This window comes from Ambystoma mexicanum, chromosome 4q (assembly GCF_040938575.1).
Source record: "Ambystoma mexicanum isolate Mex_15411 chromosome 4q, UKY_AmexF1_1, whole genome shotgun sequence".
In the NCBI taxonomy this organism is placed as follows: Eukaryota; Metazoa; Chordata; class Amphibia; order Caudata; family Ambystomatidae; genus Ambystoma; species Ambystoma mexicanum.
In genome coordinates, this window is record NC_090928.1 from 1,037,355,462 (window position 1) to 1,037,378,445 (window position 22,984).

At 47.9% G+C, this 22,984-nt stretch overlaps 1 protein-coding gene across 2 annotated transcripts in view; it reads right to left on the bottom strand.

The window, feature by feature from the left end:
* EPRS1 (glutamyl-prolyl-tRNA synthetase 1) overlaps positions 1-22,984 on the bottom strand; it is a 1,308,133-nt gene that overhangs the window by 549,468 nt on the left and 735,681 nt on the right. For both annotated transcript variants that reach the window (XM_069608586.1, XM_069608585.1), the window contains one exon: positions 9,261-9,520. In XM_069608586.1, the coding sequence (XP_069464687.1) occupies positions 9,261-9,520 (260 nt within the window). The remainder of the gene's footprint in view (positions 1-9,260; positions 9,521-22,984) is intronic.

Consider the following 22,984-nt stretch of genomic DNA (forward strand, 5'->3'; position numbering starts at 1 on the left):
GCCGACCCGGAGTAGAGGGGGGGATCTAAGCACATGACATCGGGGTCCTGGGTGGGAGTAGGGGACATCCAGGGCTGAGCATCAACCTGACGGCTGTCCTCCCAATTGTCCATAAGACCTGTCTGATCATCCGCATTGTAGTTTTCCAGAAAGGTGCCATCTTCATCCTGCTCATTAGTGTCCATAACATCATCATCTCTGAGGACACAAGTAAACTCTTCATGTGGATCCTCCTCCTCCTCCAAGGTCCTTCGAAACTTAGACACAGGGGGAGAAGGAAAGTCTTCGAGGTCTCTTGGGAGCAAGGGCCTTAGAATAAGAAATGTTTCTAATCTGTCCATACATCCCTCAAATTTCTCCCTGGTCCATGAGGATGAACCAGGGGGGTGCAGCGGAGGAAAGGGTTCATCTTCCCTGTGGCGTTGAGATTTTTCCCCTAATGTGCCTGTCAAAAGGCACAGGACTCTCAATGTAGTCCTGCCGGGGATCTGGGCGCTGTGGCGTATCTTTCGACACGTCTCTCAGCAGTTCTTTGTGCTTCGCCACCTCCTTCAACCCCTCCTTCAGTCTAACTGCCGAAGTAATCCTAGTGATGCGGTCAGCAAAGGTAGGCGAATCCGGGCAGTATACTGGCTGAATCGTGGTCTGAGCCGAGGATTTCGCCGCCACCGGAACAACCAGAGGCTGAGCGGAAGACTGACATCACCGGATGAACCGTGGGGTGAACCGGGGGGCTAAGCGGTGGATTTCGCCGCCACCCTGCCCTTAAGCAGCGTCTACGCGTCCTCCTGGAGCGTTTCGACGTCCGCATGTCTTTTAATGTTAGCGCCCTTGACTTTGGATTGCCCAGTCGCAGGCTGAAGTTGCGGGGAAGGCTGCCGATCATAGGATCCTGTTGAAGTTTCAATGGTTACGCTGGCGCTTTGGTATGCTTTGACACAGTCGCCAAAGCAGAAACTTGGGTTGTGTGTTTGATGTCATGATCCTGTGCGCCCCCGTCGCCGGGTGTTTTCCCCGTAGTGTGACTCGCGTCAGGCCTGGTGGGGTCAGGGATGGCGTTGTGGACCGAGAGTGGTCCGCAGTTAGGTCAATGGCTTCCAACACGGAGGCCTGGTCATCGCTAGCTCTCCCATCACTTTCGGCGGTTGCAACAGTGGGGGGAAGAACATTTGGCCTGCGACATGCCGTAAGCCACCCACCGCTTTGAGCGCCGCTCATTAAGCGGTTTAGGGCGCAGGAGCCTACAGGCCGCTCAACTCGCTTATTTATGGTCGAGGGGCAGACAATTGTTGCACTGAGCGTGCTCGTCCTTCCAAGGATATTTGGCCATGCACGAGGGACAAAACCTAAATGGCGTCTTTTCCATAGCGAAAGACAATTAGAGCGATGACGAAACCCAGGGGGCAGAGAGGGTGAAAGAGGAAAGGCATACTTGTAAAGGATATGTCCACCCCGCCCCACGCTCCCTACTGTGTAGGCCCGCCAGAAGGCCCGGCCACGTGGACGGCAGCGCCGCCGGGATAAACAGCCATCGAAAGTCCACAGCAGTCTTCGGCGTGGTTTCATAGGATTCAACAGTCGAAGTGACTTAATTGGAATAACGACAAAGTCGATAATAATAACAATAACGCTATCTCTATGTAAGAGCTCTGCATTAGGGCGACCAGTAATCTGGGCGGAAAAAAACAATCTGAGGGACCACGACGCGTGAGGGATTTTGGATACACTACACGTCATGTTAGGGATAGTGTTACAGACACGCCTATGCCAATGTCCCCTTTCGATCCACTGCACCTAGAATAAATTTTCCACTATTCACCAAAAGTATATTGTCCAGTTGACTGATTAAGTGTGATTAAGTGATTTGTACTGAGAATCATTATACAACTGGAAGGGTCTACTGCCCTTGCATTACTGAATGTAATTGTAAATGTAACCATTGGTTTTTACTCTCCAAGAATAGGTGTGACCTATACTGAATGTGTATGAAAAGGTTTTGACTTTCCTAGAACTACTGTTAGGTACTTCAAATAAGGTCTATACTTGGGTCTGTGTACTTTCAAGTGTAGTGTGGTGTTTTTATACTGTGATTTCATATAATGTTTTAGTGCTTACTTAACCCTAGATTTATATGGGCCTACTTGTATTTAAATAAATGCTTTATTTTTACATACATAGTGTTTCAGTGTTTCTTTGGATCATTTGTATTACAATTCTATGTGTACTGATTCTACAACCCTCTTGCCCTCCTAAGATAGGTTTGGCTTCTCTGTCTACGCTACCATGAACTCAGGTGTTACAGCCTTATACTTAGAGTGGAGTCTTGTACTACCTCAGTTGAATGGTATTACTAAACCCTTCAGAAAAACTGTCCTAACATCGACAACCTAGATCTTGCAATGGTAAGCACGTCTTACCACAATTCCTGTAAGTGAAAATCATTACAAATTTGGATTTGCAATTCTCCACTAGAATGACATAACTGGCTCAGTGAGAGTACATGGTATGAAGCTGCATAAAGGCAGAATTAATTCCTATATCCATAGATCTCAGAGACAATCTGGACCACGTTTTACAATGCTATTTCAGACTCCATGATTGCAATTAATTCTGAGGCACGCTCGGTTAACCATAGGAACAATGTTGCCATAGTGTCTGGCCCAATGGTTTACTCAGTCTTGCTGATGTACCGAGTTAAATAATTGTATCTGCTTAGATTCACATGCGGTGCATAAAGTCTGACATCCAGTGGTAACCGCAGAGTATTGCATCTCGTCTTTCGAGAATCAAAAGGGGACGTCGACAACTTGGTGTACCCAAAATCCTTAACGCGTCGAGGTCCCTCCGATTGTATTTTTTCTGCCATGAGGGAGCCGAATGACTATCGTGAGTGAGTACATAAACGAGAAAGTAGTAAGACGTCTACATTCCTTCCACCCGAGCGGGGAGGAAGGGTGGGCACATCTGATTCTAAGCAGATACAATCATCAGAAATGCTTTTACGGTAAGTAATGCAGGTCTACTGATGCTTGTTAATCTGCTTAGAATCACATGATGTGCATAGACTAGCAAGCAGTACCCTGAGTTCGAGGTGGGTTGTGAGAAGGAACAGTAGTGAAAAGATGTCTTAGTACTGCTTGTCCCACCTGAGAATCAGACTTAGAATGAGTGCCTAGGCAAAAGTGTTTTGTAAAGGTGTGTACAGAACTCCAGGTTGCCGCTTTGCAAATGGATTCAAGGGGAACATATGCAATGAAAAGTTCTTTCCTTTACAGTAACAAGTGTGAGTACAGCCTTCGGAAAAGACCAACTCCCTTGCACGCCAATCTATATGCGGAATGTGAGCTACCAACCACGGCATCCCTTAGATCAACCGAAACTGGGGCGCCTTGATGAGGTTGAAGGCAATAGATTCCCGGTGACCATCCTGACACAGAAGGGTTAAGACTGTAATGCATTGAGATACTGGACCGGAAGCTATTTCCGTACCATCAACTGTGGTGACTGTTTCAGTGGTCGATTTAGGGCATAGAGGAAGCCCCATCTTTGCTGCGAGATCCTGGTCCATATAATTCCCAACTGCTCTGCTGTCAATGTATGCTTCTAAGGGATGCATCCTAGAGTGCTGCTGGTGGTTGATTAGGATCACGGGCAACGCAAAATGGGAGGTCTGTAGTTCGCTTTCTTCGCTCGGCAAATGGACCCCTACATTTGCCGGGCTTGGTAGTTTTCCAGCTCCTCATTCGCATTTTCTTTGTCAGTGGCTCCTACGGTTCTCCTCGGCGGTTTCACTGGACACTCTAAGGAAATGACCTGATTTTCCGCAGTATAGGGATAGCTGCTGCTCCCTTCTCTCATCTCTTTTGGCTTTGGTTAAAGGGGGCCTTACCCCTCCTAGCTGCATTAGTTCCACTGAATTGTCCGTCACTCGTGCGGCATTGTCCCTTGACCGAACATACATAGGGCGAGTGTCCAGTCTACCCCGATCTGCCCTTTGGTCTTGCAACCTGTGATCTAGCTGAACCACAAGGTTAATAAACTCTGCACAGTCTTTTGGTGGATCAACCACCTGGGAAAAGACATCTTTTAGCTCTCCTCGTAGCCCCTGGTGGAATAGCATAGTTCTCTTCTCCACAGGCCACCCTGCTTCAACCACAAGCCTGTTGAAGGTCGCTATATATGTTAATAGGTCTTGGTTTCCTTGACAAAGGAACAAAAGCTCGTTGTCTAGTGCCTGTCCATGGGTACGACGAGCAAAGCGTTTTTCCATCTCCTTCTGAAAGCTCCCGAAGTCACGTAGCAGTAGATCATCCTGACTAACAAAAGGTACAGAACAGTCTGCAGCACTGCCACTCAAATAAGAAAGCACAAAAGCAACCCGTGACTGGTCATTAGGGAAGGCCCAGGCCCACAAAGAAAATGGAGGCGACATTTGTTCATAAATGTTGCATACTTCCTGGCGTCTCCCGTGAAGCGCTCAGGTGGGGATAAAGGAACTGCTCCTGGAAGGGTTATCTGTACCGGATTGATTGATGGCGCTGACATAGATGAGACATTCCCAGGCAATGGGGCTTGTCCTGCCTGTGACTGGAGAAGTTGCCTACTCAGGTCGTCAGTGCGTTCCTTAGCCACTATAAATTCCCTCCGCAGGGCGTTGGTCTCCTGTCTGGCTGAATGCACCTCAGCACGTAGCCGCCCCAACATCCGAGCCAACTGGTCGGTTTCTGACGTTTCCATGATGCCCAGGAGGATTATAGTTGGTGAGGCTCCGCGTTGTGTAACTCTCACCTGATATCCACGGGGACGCCACTCAGTCTGGTTGGACCACTTCCGACCTCGAACCCTCTCCCTTGGACTCTTGTTCGGCCGAGGACCAGGTCTGAAAACACAGGAATTTGGGTTTATCTTGTGGTCTTTTCCTGCCTGGAGCCCACCTCCCTTGTAAATCCAACTTCCCCCTAGTTCTCTCCTCACCTTGCTTTATGGTATGGTGCGCTCTCCGTTGTTGGATGGGCACGTCGCCACCTAGTTGCCTCACTGGTGCAGGCCCTCTGAGTCCAGACCTGCTGCGACTTCAGTTTGTCCAGGTAAGACTGCTGGTTTGGCAGTTTTGTCCTTTACTTGCAATTTCCCCTATTAATGTCTCTCCTTCTTCCTTAGGTGCAAGAAGAGTTCCAGTGGTGCCGTGCAGCTTGGGGCTGCGCACAAGATGGTGTGAGAAAGCGCAATGGCCGGCGCTATGTGCCGTGTCTTATGCTGACCTGTTTGTTCTCTCTTCTTTGCAGGCCGCTGCGATGTCCCCGAAAGGATGCTGCTGAAAAGATGGAGCGTGGTGAGTAAAGCGTAGACTGCGCCGCCTTGATCTTTTGTGTGCTAATCAATGTTTCTTCTCTCTTGCAGGTCGTTCTACTGGCCCGAAGCGGGCGAGGGTGATGTAAACCCAGGTAAGCGTGCAATATTGTGGCTATTTCCAGTATTGGAGAATAAACGCTTACTAATGCTGTTTTTTCGTTCCCTTTCTTCCCAGGTTGCAGCTTCTTCAAGATCGTGGGAACGTCGCTGAGATTGAGGATTCTCAGGACTTTGGAGCGGAGGACAGGCGCAGAATACACTCACAGGTAAGAGCAGACTAACAGTGTTAGTGTTCTTGCAGGTAACCGGCTCCGGAATGCTGGTGAAGAGCTGAACGTAGTGAGCGTCACACTGCCCAGTGCAGAGGAACGCAAAGCGTGTTTCTCAGGCTGGGCGTGGCTTATATAGCCCCTAGGTATCCCAGGTACCCCTGGGTCTGACCACACCTAAAAGACTAGACCGCATACCTTGGTTCTAGGAATGAGCTATGCAGAGGCATCCATGTTGTGCCAAAGGCTATTGCCAGGCCCAGTTCTCAAGTTCCTTTGCTTCATACATGAGCCTGGCGCCAAGGACACATTTGACCCCAGTGCTCGTTTATCCTTCCTCCAACCGGGGAATCGTGGGGGGGGGGAAATCAAAACCGCTTTGAGGCACCTCTGCGATTAAGGAGCACGGGAAACGCACCTGCCCCTGCCCTAGTTCCGGGTGAACAGCCTTCCTGTCATAAGAGATGTAGCATATGTAGCCTCTACCAATTGAGACAAAGCTAAAGGCAGGCTTGGCTGGCTGTTGGACAGCTAGGCCCAGCGACTTTGGAGAAGTCCAAGCTAGCAGCCAAAGAGTCATTGGCTTTGAGTCGAAGAGATTATCGCTGTCAAAAGTGATGTCGAGGAGCTTAATCTGAACATTCAGGGAGAATCCAGTTGTGTGCAAGTATGCCTGCCTTCTTAACACAATTTATCACTATAAGTCCAAAGTTATTTCACAGTTCCAAATTGAATAACAAGTGAAATCTTGCATTGGCAACGTAAAAGGCTGTATAAATAAAATAATACATACCACACAGGATGTTGGCATTGAGGAAAATGAACATCATGGTCAAGATTCAGAGAAAAGAAAAAAGTACTGTAAACAAAAAAATGTCACTCGCCACTTTTTCTAACATGAGCATTATCTATTTGCCAATAACAAGTATGATATAATTTCAGGTCACTAGAACAAGCATTAATCACAATAACTCATTCACTAATATTCAGGCAATGATCAATGTATCTGGACAATGGAACTTGTACTAGACACCACAACCGTTGTGATCTACTGTTCTTTATTCTTAACTTGTTTCAGACTACAATACTCATTAACCATGATATATAATGGACTCATGAAGAGACAATGAACAATGTTGATTTTGAATTGTACTTTATTCTTGACCATGACATTCATTTTTCTCAATGCCAACATCCTGTGTGGTATGTGTTATTTTATTTATACGGCCTTTTACGTTGGTAATGTTTATGATTTTAATTAACTTTGGTAACATTGTCTTTAATACTTTGTTTTCTCAACACTGGGTTAAATGACAATGTACAGCTTTGAGAATGACCAAGCTGGTCGAAACACGTGTCGGCTGTTTTCTAAAACTAAGAAATAAACAAATCATTCAACCCAAGATATTGCACAATGCAAGATTTCACTCAGTTACTCAATTTAGTACTGTGAAATACCTTTAGACTTATGTTGATAAATTGTGTCTAATACATATGTACTAAGTGCAAAATTTGTCTCGGAATACTCGCCACAATACCATTATCCATTTTGAACCTTAGTGGGTGGTTAATATTTTTCGAGGCTTCACAGCTGGTTTGTTGGAACAGTGTAAATACAGTTTGGAGAATAGCGCACAGTAATCTGTATCTAACCCGCTAAACGTGAATTGTACATGTCTTCTTAACACCATGGCGGACGCAAGGGATCTGCTGACGCAGTCTGATGTCCAGGCCAGTCTGCAAAGACTGCCAGGCCACCTCTAGACGTTGTCTACCAGCCTTTGCAAGCACTCCTGCATCTCGCCTTCAGGGATATACTGGGCAGCAAAAGTTGTTCACAGACCAATGGAGTACTTGGCAAACCCATAAGAGGTGTTGTCCGCCTTCAGGGCCACACAAGAGGATTTTCTTAGCCAAAGCGTCAACTATCTTTCACTCACCATCAGTCGGGAGAATTGACGTGGCTGGTCTGGTAGAAACTATGGCTGCCTGCACCACTAACCCCTCCGGTGTCGGATGGGTGGAGAGATATGGTGGGTCTCCCCTTGCCGGCCTATACTTTTTAGTGAAATCGGAGTTAACTGGGGGCGTGGTTCAAGGTCTCTGCCACAAAGTGGCGAGAGGGTCAGTGATAGCTGCATTGAAGGGCATGGCCCTTTCTGTAGAGGGTCCCTCATCAAGTATTTCTGTCAGGTCATAGCCTGACAAAGTCTTGGCTGGAGCATTCCCATCCCAGGATATCCACCAACCTGCTTAAAGCCCGATATTTGGCATTCGCATAGCCTTAGGATGGGCCTATTTCCTCATCTGGGGACGTGCCCAGCCCACTGGCGTCATACAGCCCCTCAGTCAGCGCAACTAGATCGATGAAAAAACCTGCCCCTCCAGCACCTGAATATGTATGATCAAAACCACTTTGGTCGTCCTCAGCGGCACCCAAAAATATCTGCCATGGAGCCGAAAAACGTGGTCCTTGATGTAGGCACAAAAGGAAGCTAGATGGTGGTCAAATAAGTCGACTGTTTTGCAATCGGTGCCGAAAGAGGCCTGGGTGCCAGAGGTGCATCGAAAGGTATCTGCAATGGAGTTGCACTGGCAAGTATCGGTGAGTAAAGCAGCCCGACCATGCTTGGCACCGCCCCGACGGTGGTAATGGTGGTCACTTTGGGGCTGGAGTTACCGGGCGCTGCTGGGACCTGCTGCATTGTGCCCGCAGTTGCCTTACAGAACTCATCTAACATCTGTTGCTTGAAAGCATCCCACTCAGTCCTGGATGTCGGCCCTGCAGACGACTAACTGGGGTCAGCCGAAGAATCGGACCAGCATCATTTATTATTGTGGGAGGTGGAAGAGGATGAGTGACTACAGGAATGTGAATACTTATTGGTCTTTTTTCAACATCTGTTCCTTCTCAGGAGTCAGCCAGCCCTGCGTTTCAGCTTCCGACTGTTGACCGCACCAGAGATTTTGAAGGAGGTCGGCGCACCATGAGTTTCGCCACCTGTTCCCTGAGTGATTTCAGGTTAACTTTTCTGTACGAACCACAGCTCTGTGTCATGACCGGCACCAAGACACCAGCCACAGACGTTGTACGGATCTGTAAAGTCCCTGCAGCGCTTCAACCTGGATACCTTGAGCGCGGACATGGCTCGAACACACGTCGAACAAGAACGTTGAAATAGCGAAAGAAAAACCTACGGAAAGCAGTGTTCCTCGAGCAGCGTGCTGAGCGCACGAAAAAGGTTACTGAAGTACAGGGGTGTAGTGATGCAGTATATGTACGACGACTGAAGTCACGTCCGGAACAGACGAGAGGCATCGAAGCAAGACGGATTGACAACTGAGTTGAGGTGCACTACGTCCCGTGTCAAAATATTTTCTGAGCAGCCGACGCTAGAATGGATATCTATCTGATGAGGAATCTGCGGGAGAAAGGCAATCCATTGAAATCTACTTTAATCGTCAATAAAGTAATAAGTATTGAACTTACTGTCTAGACCTATTCATGGGTTTACAAATAGAGAAGGCAGTGGTTTTACACACAGGACCAAAAATACAAATATGTGGACATTTGATGCTGCTCTGGTCACCAGCTAATTGTAGTGCATACAGTTTTATTAATATTAGATAACGGTTTACCTGGTTTGCTTCTTAGGGCCATCTCCAGGTCCCCCACCCGACGGCAAGGTATTGCCTTCGTCTTTAGGTGTATGCTTCTTCTTGCTGTCACCAGATTTCTGCTGCTTGTTCTGCTTTTCAGATTTGTTGTCTTTTTCTTTCCTTTTCTTGTCCGTTTCTTCCATGCTTGAAGCAGCTACTGGTTTGTACTCTGCTCCAGTTAAAGACTTGTATTCTGCTTTTAGCTGAAGAAGTTCCTTCACAGATGCATCCACTTTATCCTTGGTTTTAAAAATATACATGTTAGAAAATAAAAGGTAAATAACTTTCAAATTCAACTACAGGTACATTACTGAGTTTACAAATAAAAAGGACTCCTACCTAGAACTACAGTTTCTAAAACAGTTATAGTCTAAGTAGTCTCAAGCTTAAACAAGCTTGTGGGAACATTTTGATAAACTAGAGCATTTTGCAATAAGTAAATTTGGTTAGGTCCATTTAAAGTTATATAAAGTTAACGCCATGAATCCGCCACCAAAGATAGAACAGGACTATGAGCACAAAGTTTTCATCCTACCCAACTGGACAAAGACTCTGGCCAATCCTCTATCCCCACATGGTTTACAGACAATTCTCTGCTGAGCAGTGGTCTGCAGCATGTGGCTCCCCAGACGTTTAGGGCTATAAACACTCATCGGCCCCAAACAGCACAGTAAACCATGGGGGATAATGTGGTTCGTAGCCCAAAACATATGAAGTATCATAGAGAGATCCTTCGTCCCGCAGGATCGAAGTGCTCAAAGGCACACGGTTTACCTGCGAGTCTCCTCACACAACTGCCTCTTTGGGCTCTACTGATTGGTGGCAGTCTCTGTTTGCATCTAGTTGAGCACATCCTGCTGTACCGGTAGGGGCATCCCTACAAGGAACGTCTCTGTAAATCGGGTAAATCAGGTACATATTTCTACAGCCAGGAATTGTTGTGAAGACAGAGTAGGATACAAATACTGCCATGTTAGGATGTTTTTTCTATACCATTATTTCTGCTGGGTTTAGAGTGACCGATCTGTAGTGGATCAACAGAGTAGTCAAGAGGGTCCCCACAGAAAATTCCTCTGTCAACGTTTCACAACCAAAGGTGAGGCCAGGGTTGGACGCAGCTAAGGACTATGCCCCCCTGGGTATGTAAGCATTCGGAGAATAGATGACAATAAGGTTACACAACCAAAACTAGGAGACCACCTTGGCGAACAAGAAGAAGGACTCAGACAATTTGAGGTCATATCCAAGTAGTTTGTAAATAAATTAAGGAAAAACACCTAACTAGCCCTATAGCTATGACGGTCGATCCCTACCCAACAAAACAAAAGCGAAGGATGAGTTTAAAGTCCAAAAATAAAATGCTTCAGTCCGAATCTTATCCAACTAACTATCCCTAACACTGGGGGGGCATGGCTTGGACAGCCATGGAATAGGCTGTGAGCCCTGTGTGCTCCGTGATCCGACATCCTGATCCGTTCAACAAACGCATGTATCCCACTTGAATCTGGAAGCAAAACACACACAAGCGTGTGGGAAGGTGCTGGGAAGAACCTGAGCGTGTGAGCAGCTCGCAGGAGACTGGAGAACTGCCGAACGGGCACATTGTATCCTGGGGAGCAGCCGCGGACATAAACACCAAAATGGCGGCGCTCCCAGAGAACAAAGGGATCTAGCAGGACGCGGCAGCGAAACGAAACTGACGGCCCTCTGATGCAGTCACTGTATCAGGAGACGGCCACGGATTGAAGTAAAGCCATTTGCAGCCACGCCCGGCGGCTGACATGGCTGAGACATGCGAGTGTGTAACACACTATTACCAGGACATACCCCGGTCTGGCAAAACCTACATGTGACTAGGCCATTGCAAAGGAGGTGAGCAGCTGTTGAGTTCTGTGTGGCACCTCGAAGTAAGTTGATGGCGCATGGATGATTGCGTGCAGCAGGAATACACGGGAGAAGACAGCCCATTTGAATACATTGCCGCGCTCCACAGCACAACACGCCGCAACTAGCGCCCTAGCGTTTGAGGGACCTGAGCACGACACATCAGCAGTGTGTGGACCAGATACGATAGGGAATCGCGAGATGTCTTTGAAAGGACGGAGAGCCAAATCCAAACAATCCACAATGGAGGTCTTCGCGAAAACGCAGTGGACCCCCATGACAGCGGCGCAAAGCACGGGCGCGGCCTCTCCTGATGGTGCCGCAGAAGGAGATAACCGTCAGGTCCTGGCGGCCATAACGGATTTGGGCACCAAATGGGGCACAGCGATGACAGACGGCCCTAGAAAATAAAATTGACGCGGTGGGAATCGAAGTTACCCTGCTGCGTCAAGATGTCTGTGCGTTGGTGGAGAGAACAAGTGGTCTGGAAAGCGCAGTGAAAGTCAACACGAGCAATGCAAGGGAGGTCCATGTGCTAAAACAGCAGGACGCCAACCTTGAAAATCGAGTGGAGGAGGCAGAAGGAAGTGCGAGGAGGAACAACATACGTGTGGTCGGCCTGCCCGAGGGGGAGGAAGGCCATGACCCCACGGACTATGTAGAAAACATGATCCTCCAGGGGATAGGAGCAGAAAAACTCTCACAGGGGTTTACTGTTGAGCGGGCCCATCGGGCCTTGATGAGGAGGCCACGACCTGGAGCTCCGCCGAGGCCAATAATCGCAAGGATCCTGCATTACAAAGACAGGGAGAAGATCCTGGAATGTTTCTGTAAGGGCGGGACAATTGAGAGAGCATCATCCACCAATATCACAGCGTACCCGGATTATACAATGCTGGTGCAGAGGCAAAGGTATAGTTACGTGGCCGTCAAGAGGAGGCTACGTGCTGCGGGCATCAAATATATGCTTCTGTACCCGGCGAGGCTAAAGGTGCTGCATAAGAGCAAGGCGCTTTTTTTCGACACTGCGGAGGAGGCAGCGTCGTGGCTGGACCTGCAGGGCTGCCCAGAACAGGAGGCTGACTGAGATTGCCTCGAGCGTGACAAGTGAGGAGTCGGTGCCATGGACATTAAGGGGATAAGTGGGAAGGTGGACTTGTTTCGGGAAGTGAATTTGTAGCCCTTGGACCTTGTTCTCCGGCTGGACTGGAATATAGAGTATCAACTGCATGCTGGAACTGAATAGCATTAACATCATGCGTGATAGTATGGGTAGTAGGAGCAATGGGATGGTAGCAACCTACCCTTGAGAATTGGTAGTTAAGTAGCCATTAGGGCGACTTTACCCTGCTGAGCCCCGAGTATGGACTTGCTAGGCAGGGCTAAATGTGGGGGTACCTGAGATCCAGGGATGGAGCTGGGCAACGATTGGGGAGGGTGTTGTTGGGTGCGGAGGTGGGTGGGGGGCGGAGGGCAAGTTTGTGGTGTATGTAGTTTTGGGGAGTTTTAGTTTGTGTATGAGCCTACAGGGAAATGACGAACAAATCAATGGCATCGGGTAATCTCAGAATTGTGACCTGGAATGTGTGAGGCCTTAATAGCTATCTAAAACGTAACAAGGTGATGATGTACCTAAAGAGGATGCGGATTGACATAGCTCTGCTACAAGAAACCCACCTCACCAAGGAGAAGTTGGAGGTGATCAGGAGGAAATGGAGGGGTACGGTCATGGGGGCCATATATTCAGCATATGCAAGAGGGGTGATTACATGGGTGGCACCGCATGTACCATTTCAGCTGCTTAGCTCGACAATAGACCCAGAAGGCAGAATGGTAGTGGTGGCGGGACTCCTGTAGAACAGAAGTGAATATCATACATTTGTATGCCCCTAACCATGATACAGCGGTATATATTAGGTCTTTATATAGTAAGATTAGCCCCCTGGCGGGTGGCGCAATGGTGTGTGGAGGGGACTTTAATTGCACTCTGAACCCCAGGATAGATAGGTCAGATGACAAATTAGAAAAGCCGGCGCCAGCAGCTAAAGCGCTGAGGACACCGTTGATGGACCTCGGCCTAGAGGATGTGTGGAGAAGGCTACACCCAACGGATATGCAATACTCGCACTATGCAGCGCCACACGACCTGCACACAAGGCTAAATTACGTGTTTGCATCTGCCGAGATAGTGGGAGAAATGGTGGGGGCGGAATACAAGGCCCGGGTACTCTCCGACCATTCGCCTTTGGTCAGAGTGGCGACATCAACCCCCCAGGGCACGGATCCCGACGTGGAGGCTCAGGACTGAGGCTTTACAGGATGCAGGCTTCTGAGAGGTATGAGGGAGGCCATCGAGGAATATTTTGAAATTAATACGGGCAGTGTAAGTTCGGTGGGAACAGTATGGGAAGCATTCGAGGTGGTGGTGCGGGGAGTAGCAATATCTAAATCCAAAGGGCTCCAAGGGTGTATTGAGCAGGAACTGCAAGAGACAGAAAGAGAGCTAGAGGACCCGATACGAAATGAGGGGACCACCCTTGTGAACAGGGTTAAAATAAAAGAATTACAGCTAGCTTGTAGTGAACTTTGGGACAGATTATGCAAACTGAACTATAAGAAATACACGGAGAGGCTGCATGCTGGGGGGGGATAAGACAGGTAGGTTATTGGCTTGATTATACAAGAATGAGACCCCCCCCCGCTCGGTGATCAGAGAGATCAGGGACACCGAGGGTCAAATCCATAATACCCAGGAAGGGGTAAATGAGGTGTTCCTCAAGTATTACAGACGATTATACGAGGACACAGGAGAGGACATGAGTCAAGATATACTAGATACGTTAGAGGACCTAGGGCTGCCCACCTTGGATGACCTAGAGCGAGCGGACCTGTACGCCCCCATCACTGTGGACGAACTTGAGGCGATGATCCAACACCTGACCACATGTAAAGCGACTGGGGCGGATGGGTTACCAAGCGAGTTTTATAAAACGTACAAGCAGGAGCTACTCCAGCCGCTGCTGGCCATGTTTAATGAAGCATATGAGTGGGGGGAGCTGCCGGCGTCCCTCCGCGAGGCGGTGATCATTCCGCTCCTGAAACCAGGCAAACCAAACGTGGAATGCGGATCCTATAGGCCCTTGTCTATGCTCAATCAGGATAGCAAGATACTCACGGCAGTGCTAGCCAATAGGTTGAAGAGGGTAATTGGCAAATTGATACACCCAGACCAAACGGGCTATGTCCCCGGTAGAAATATTATAGAAAACCACAGGAGGCTACACCATATTATTGACCAAACTGAGGGAGACTCGAGCGAGCTGGCTATCGTGTCGTTGGACGCGGTGAAAGCTTTTGATTCAGTGCGGTGGCCGTGGTTGAAAGCGACTCTGAAAGGATACGGGATGGGAGCAGGATATATTAGATGGGTCCAGATGCTATATAGTACCCCGACGGGGAGAGTCAAAACAGGAACCACAATCTCAGATAAATGGCAACTTAGCAGGGGGACCAGACAGGGATGCCCCTGGTCACCAATGTTATACATCCTGGCATTAGAGCCGCTGGCAATTTGCCTGCGGCAACAATACGGGGAGGTGGAGATCCGCACGACAGGGGGGGCACACACCTGATCTCATTGTATGCAGATGATGTGCTTCTCTGCTTGCGCTACCCGGAGGACAACCTGCAATATGTGTTGGAGGTGATGGGTCGTTACGCCACCCTCTCGAGCATATCGGTGAACCCCGGGAAGTCCAGTTTGTTGGGAAGGTACAAGAGCACCCCATTGGAGAGGCTGCCCGTCTTGCAGATACCCTGGCAGACCGTGACATTCAGGTATCTGGGCGTAAACGTTTACCACAATATAGAGACAGAGCACAAACATAACACAGAGAAGGCGATGGAGGGAGTTAAGAATAGCATGGTGTTCTGGTCTAAATTACCCCTAGCCATGATGGGGAGAGCAGCCCTACTCAAAATGGTGGTCTTGCTCAGACTCTTGCACTTTTTTGTGAATGTCCCGTACTTAATCCCCAAACGCTTTTTTGCGAAACTTCATGGCATGTGCAGGGGCTTCATATGGGGCAACGCCAGAAATCAGGTGGCCCTGTGGAAACTACAGAACACATGTGATAAAGGGGGCATAAACCTACCGAATTTTGAGCTGTATTACATGGCAGGACAGTTGTATGTGGCTAGGTGGTTGTCTTCAGAACACTAGGCAGAAGCTAGGCTTTTGCAAGGTGAATCAGCTCCTTACTTTTTGAGGGAGACCGTATGGCTGCACAAAACCAAAATGGCGAAGATGGGGAGATTATTGAAGCTGGGCTGGGAAGTATGGCGCAGGACATGGAGAACAGTGGGTGACCCAGATCCGCTTTCCCAGCAGGGCCCGCTGGCAGTGCTATGCGGGGACGACTCCCAATTGTTTGAAGCAGTCCATAGGTACTGGGAACCAGTGGGATTGGCCTCCCTTGGAGACATATGGCAGGAAGGGGAGGCATTGGGATTCCAGAAGCTGCAGGATGAGACAGGGGTGCATAGAGGCCAATTTATTACTTATACCAGGCTCATGAAAAATGTGAGAGAGGTGGCCTGAGAATGTGCTAGAGGAAGAACCCGATGCCTGCCTAGAAACGATGTATGATGTCTCGGAGGGTGGGCACGAAATATCTAGGATATATGAGCTAAGGGCGAAGGCGGGGGAAGGAGCTGCTCCAATTGAGGCAAGACTGGGAGGAGGAGGTGGGGGAACCCATGACAGAGGGACAGTGGGATAGAGCCCAAAGGTACCATAAAAAGGTGTCCCGGAATGCGAGACTCCAGCAGATCCAGCTGTATGTCACTCATAGAGCTTACCTGACTCCCAGTAGAATAGCTAGGTTTGGAGGCTCGGCTGTACAAAAATGCCCCAGGTGCAGGGAGGAGGAGGCAGGACTACTACACATGCTCTGGGCCTGCCCTGAGGTGCACATATTCTGGGAGGAAATAAAGATGAAAATGGCTGATGGGGGAGTGGTACTGGACGTAGGATCCGCTTGGGCTTGCATGCTCGGGAATTTCCCCAGGCCACATCATTCGAAGCATATCAGTAAAATGAAGGACCTGGCCTATATTCTGGCTAAACGCAGAATCGCAATGTGCTGGAAAGCGGCCCACAGACCCAGAGTGGAGATATGGTGGGCGGACCTCTTGAGATGGGCGGAAGCAGAAACTGTGGTTTGATGCTGTCACCAGGGGGGGGGGGTGGAAGCGGGCCCCCCGATAGCCTGGAGGCGGCTGGTGACCTCAATGGCAAGCCCCCACCAGGTCAATCATGATACAGAAGACTCAGATGAGTCAACGAACACAGATTCCCGAAAATGCTCATGTAGATGAGGCTGTGATGGCTCGAGTTTGTGGGGAAGGAGGGGGGAGGACGGGAAGCGACAATGTATAATGTGATGTTTGATATTGATTATGTATGTCCTAAAAAGTTACCATGGTTGATGTGTTTGTGATAAAATAATAAAAATTGTTTAATAAAAAAAAATCAATGTCACTCGAGATCTAGAATCCCTCTATCAGGCTAATTTCCCCCCCACTCTCACTCGCCCTTCAGAGGGATATTAAAAGGTGGTCCAAGCTCACTGTCTCCTGGGTTGGCGGTTTAAATGCGAGAAAATTGGTAATTCTCCCCAAAATACTTCATCTGTTTCAAATGCTCCCCATTAAAATGCCCAAAGAATATTTCATTGATACCAGGTAGCTCCTCCTAAACTTCAATGGCAAAACCAGAAGCCTGGAGTCCCCAGATCCTTGCTCGATCTACGGAAAGATAATGCAGGGGTAGGCCTCCCGGACATAGAAATGTACTATAGAGCGACCCAACTGTGTGTACTCGTTCCACACGTCAGACAACAGTCAGAACCACAAAGGATAGCGGTGGACAACTACCACCTTCGCCCATTCATTCTGGGTGAGTGGCTGTGGGTCCCGGGGCCTCAATTAAGAAATGCATCATAGCTCACCCCATTATTGGAACAATATGGGCGATATGGAAACCTGGCAAGAAAATGGGAGTTACGACCTGGCCCTCACCCCTAGGACACTTATGGGCGCCAGGGATCCGGGACGCAATCCCGAACCCAGGGAGCTTTGAGGCATGGTATGATGCAGGACTAGAGAGAGATGAGCAATTGTGGAGGAATGGCACCTTTATCACTATTCTGGAGCTTCAGGAGGCACTTGGCATAGGCCCACTCTCGGTCTTCCTATACCGGAGGCTTGAGGGGGTGATGACAAGGGCAATATGGAAGAACCAGCTCCAAAGAGACCTCACCCCGTTTGAAAGAATTCTCAACACATGTACAAGCTCCAAAGGTCTAATTAGTGCAATGTACTCTGCGCTGATTGAGGTCACTATCACACCACCCCTTACCTTGAAGAATAGGTGGGAATCAGACATGGGCAGGCAGATTTCACAAAAGTTATGGTTACAAATATGCAGGTGAACAGCGAAGGCGTCCATATCTTGCCAATATAAGTTACACGCCATCAAGCTAATATACAGATGGCAATATGACCCTCTAAGGCTTGCCAAAATGTATCAAGGGGTAAGCCCGTATTGCTGGAGGGGTTGCAGGAAGAAAGCCGACTACTAGCATATGTGGTGGGGATGTGGGGCCGCCCAGACTTACTGGTCGGAGGTTTTTAGTTGGATCAACGAAATAGATGACGAAGAAAGGGAGAAACACCCACAGCTGATCCTTTTTGGTTTAATAGAAACTGAAGACACAACCATTAAGGCACCCAAAATGACACAAGGCCTATTGATGGCCGCAAGAGCATGTCTTACCATGGTATGGAAGAGGGCTCCGCTCCCTACCAAGTCCGAATGGTTAGGTGTTGCCCGGAATATTTACAGAATGGATAATCTGACCGCAATACATGGGGACCGCACCTCAGTTGAGAATGCATGGTCAGAATTTCGTGCCAAATATATTACATAAGGAGAATGTGTGTGAAATATGTTGGAACACTGACATCTTTACGAATACTTGCAAATGTCTGCTAAAATAAATCCAAAGTCCTATTATGCTCATATGTATATTGTTACAGTCCAGAAATGATTCTGTTGTGAAAAGTTGGAAACTGTTGACCCTTCTGCCGGCATTATGTGAGAAAGGGGGGTGGGGGGTGAGGATGGAATGCGTATTAGGTTTGGATACTGTTATTGAAAATATATATATGTGACTGACAAAGGCAAGAATTCCTTTATACGTTTTTCTTATTTTCTCCCACATGATTTTCTGCCGAACATGCTTCTAATTGATTGTCAAAACGTTTACTTTAAAATCCAATAAAATTGAAATAAAAAAAAACTATCCCCAACACTATAGAAAAACCAACTAAAAAAGGAAAATAAGAGGCTTTGCACAATAGCCTCAGCAGGGCATCTGCCCAGCCCAATGTTATATTTGGTTTGTGCTTGGATTTCAAAGTTCCTCATCAGAAAGCAGGATATTCTTCCCAGTCTTTGCATCAAGTAAGGGTTTACTGTTAATTAAGAAAACTGTCTCTTATTGTGAACAGTTCCATACCACCAAGACATCTGGTAACGTGCGACAAAAACACTTTCTCCATCAAGGTGGTGGGGATTCCCCAAAGTCCTGACATCCTCATACAGGTTATTTTCTTACACCCAAGTGGTTTCATCCAGGACAGTTCTCCACCCTGTATCGTCAGAGTTCTTTACCTTCTGATGCTTGCTCAGCCTTAATTCAAGAGTTCATATTTCTTCCTAAAGTCCCCTTGAATAGGATATTTGCACACACTATTTCTCAGGTTCCCATAACCGTGATAGATTTATCAACTATTATTCCCAATCTTCATCTTATCACTCCCCCTTTTATAGGGTATTTGTATATTCAGATTTCTCAGGTTCCCGTAACCTTGATAGCTTTCACAGCCATTAATAACAAAGTCCACACCTCGTAATAGTCTGTTCCTTTGGTACACCACAGCTATAGCCTTCGCTCCAACAGCATGTACACTATCTGTTCTGGGGCACGGGGCCCCCCAATCTACCAGTTAGATCACATCTTTTCTCTCTGATAGACTATCTTCAGTATGTTGGGAAAATGCCACCTCCAAACTAGCTCCCATTGACTGCTGTGTTCCACAGAGGGCCTGCATCTCGCCCATGCTTTTCAACCTATATGTCAGACCCCTCTGCATCCTTACCGAGACTCTAGGGATGTCTTTGACAAACTATGCAGATGACACCCAACTGATCCTAGAAATCAGTGGGGATCATAACAACGATTCATTAAATCTGAATTCCATCTATGGGGTCAGAGAGCATTGGATGACAGAGAATCGGCTTTGCCTGAACGGAGCAAAAACCAAACTTTTTGGCAGCACCCTGGCAAAAGCTAAACTTGGGAATGAATACTCATGCTTCAGAATAAAGGACTGTTCCGTTCCAGTAGTGTGTAAAGTTAAGACCTTAGAGGTATTCCTTGATTGCTCCATGTGAGAAACCTTTTTTTGTATAGGCCCTTTTTATTTGACTAGACTCCACTTGGATGGTATTATTTGATGGCCGTAGCTTGCGCCCATCTTAGATTATCTCACCCATTTGTACAGTTTAATAAACGCCCTTGAACTGTGATGACTTGTGTCGATCTTACTTTGATACCATGCAGTCAGTGCGGAGAATCAGACCAACTATGTATTTAAGAATAACCACCACTACCTGAAACTTATGAGGAACATTAAGGCTTTTATTTCTGAAACTAATTGTGCTTCAATTGCTCGAGCTATTATTCTCTCACGCATCGACAATTGCAATGCTTTACTGGTGGGGGCTAGTAAAAAATACATGAAACATCTGCAAATTCTTCAGAATGACGCTGTGCGTGTGGTTAAAGGTATGCCTAGATGCGAGCACATCTCAACTGGTAGACAATCACTACACTGGCTTCCCATCTCTGTCCCGATACATTTCAAGATAGCTTCCTTGGTACACAAATGCTTACATCGTAAGGCACCAGCATACCTTAGAATGTGCATCTCATTGTATAAACCTACTCATGTCCTCTGTTCTACCAATCTTGGACTAATTGAGACCACGAAGTACAAAAGGACCAGGAGCCTAGGAAGTTCCTTTCTGGTACTGGATGCACAGGCTTGGAACTCACTGGCTGGACCAAAATGCCAGAGCCTTTCGCCTAGCATTCAAAACCAGATTGTTCAACTAGCTGAAAACGAGACCTTTAGGATTCTGGTTCCCCGTCACAGTCCTTCCGGTCTTTTTCTACCTAGACCTCTGCTGAATATGTCCTGTCATATGGGATACATTACTCACCGTAATCGTATTTCTGATGCTTGTATCTGCTTAGATTCACATGCTGTGCATAGGCCGACATCTAGTGGAAGCTGCGGAGTATTACAGTTTGTTTTTCGAAAATCGAAAAAGGGCGTCGACACAGGGCGTGCCAGTAATACTATCCCTAGTGTGACGTCCACTGTACCCATGATCCCTCACGCGTCTAGGATCCCCAGATTGTGTTTTTCCTGACATGAGGTAGCATGAGGAGTAGCGTGAGTACAGATAGTCCAAGCAGATAGACAGAAAGGTAAGACTACAAGCAACCATGCGCCTTCTCTCGGAGGGGAGGAAGGGTGGGTCGCATGTGAATCTAAGCAGATACAAGCATCAGAAATACGATTACGGTGAGTAATGTATCCCTTCTGAGGCTTGTGGAATCTGCTTAGATCACATGCTGTGCATAGATTAGCGAGCAGTACCAGAAGAAGGAGGTGGGATGTGAGAAGGGTCATGAGCAAACAGGTGTCTTAGAACCGCTTGTCCCACTTGTGTATCTGTCTTGGAATGAGTGTCAATGCAGTAATGCTGAGTAAAAGTGTGAATAGAGCTCCAAGTAGCTGCTTTGCAAATGGTGTCGAGGGGAACATTTGCAATGAAAGCCAGAGTGGCCCCAATGCCTCTAGTAGAGTGGGCCCTTGGTGTAAACGGCAGAGTCTTTTTAGAAAGAGAGTAACACAGCTGTATACAGTTGATAATCCACTTAGAGATAGCGCCCTTAGAGACGCGATCCCCCTCTCTGCCTGTAGCTACGGAGACAAACAGTTGATCTGTTTTCCTTAGCGGTCTGGTTTTATTTACATAGTATAAGACCGCCCTACGCACATCTAGGGTGTGTAGTTTCACCTCAGCCGAGCTTTGTGGGTTTTGGAAGAAAGCCGGAAGCTCGATGGACTGGTTTACATGGAACTTGGATATGAATTTTGGTGAGAACCTAGGGTGTGTGCGTAAAACCAGTTTGTCCTTGTGGATAGTAAAGAAAGGATCTTGCACTGACAGAGCCTGAATTTCACTGACCCTTCTTATGGAGGTAATGGCTACTAAGAAGGCTGTTTTATAAGTCAGGTGTTTGAGACTACTTTTATGCATGGGTTCGAAGGGGGGCCCCATGAGCTTAGCTAGCACCACGTTGAGGTCCCATCCTGGCGGTGGGTTCGAAATAGGAGGGTGTAGTCTCTTTACTCCTTCCATGAAGGCTTTAACCACTGGTACTTTCCACCACGAGACCCTGTTATGGGATGTGGTGTAAGCCGAGAGGGCTGCCAGGTGTACTTTCAGAGAGTTAAAAACCAACCCTGCATCCAGCAGGTGGAGCATGTATGTTACAACGTTGGAAGGAGTGCAATCAACCGGGTTGATTTGTTTATTCTGGCACCAGATAACGAATCTTTTCCACTTGTCAAAGTAACAGTGTCTTGTATTTGGTTTCCTGGACTCTTTTAGAATGTCCATACACCTCTGTGGTAATTTGAGATGTCCAAACTCTATGACTTCAGGAGCCATGCTGCTAGGTTCATAGAGTTGGGTTCCTGATGCAGTGTTTGACCTTGTTGCTGGGACAGAAGGTTGTACCAGGCTGGGAGTCTGATGGGCTCGCACACCGCCATCCTGCGTAGGTGTGGAAACCATGGTTGTCTCGCCCACATGGGAGCAACTAGGATGAGCGTCATTGATTCCTTGTTCATCTTGTACACCACCTTCCTGATGAGGAGTTGGTGGAAAAGCGTACGCAAACATCCCTGACCAGTTCATCCACAGGGCATTCCCCTGGGAGTCCGTTTGGGGGAACCTGGATGCAAATCCTGGGCATTGTTTGTTTTCGCTTGTGGCGAATAGGTCTATAGTGGGGAAACCCCACTGAGAGAAGAGATCTTCTACTACGTCTCTGTGAAGGACCCATTCGTGTTCTTCTGGGAGGGGGTCTCTGCTTAGAGCATCCGCTAGGGAATTGAGCTCCCCTGGAACATGTTGCGATGACAGGAAGATGTTCCGTCTGAGTGCCCATATCCATATTTTCTGGGCAAGCTTGGACAGATTTGGCGAACGAGTCCCTCCTTGCTTGTTCAGATAGAACATGGCTGTCGTGCTGTCCGTCCTGATCTGCACCGACAAGTTCAGTAGATGGGGCTCGAACGCCTGCAGCGCTCGGAATACTGCCAGAAGCTCTAGCAGATTGATGTGGTTCTTGGCTACTGAGTGAGACCAGAGACCCTGAGCTGTGTGGTGGAGATGGTGAGCTCCCCACCCAGTCAGGCATGCATTTGTAGTAACCACTGCCTGTACTTCGGGATCGTAAAAGGGTTTCCCCTTTGCGATATTCTCTCTTGTCCACCAGTGTAGGCTCTGTACGAGTGTTGGCGAAACGACCACTAGATCGTCCCACTGACCACTTGCCTGAGACCACTGTTTCGCCAACCATTCCTGCATGGGACGCATGCGCAGACGC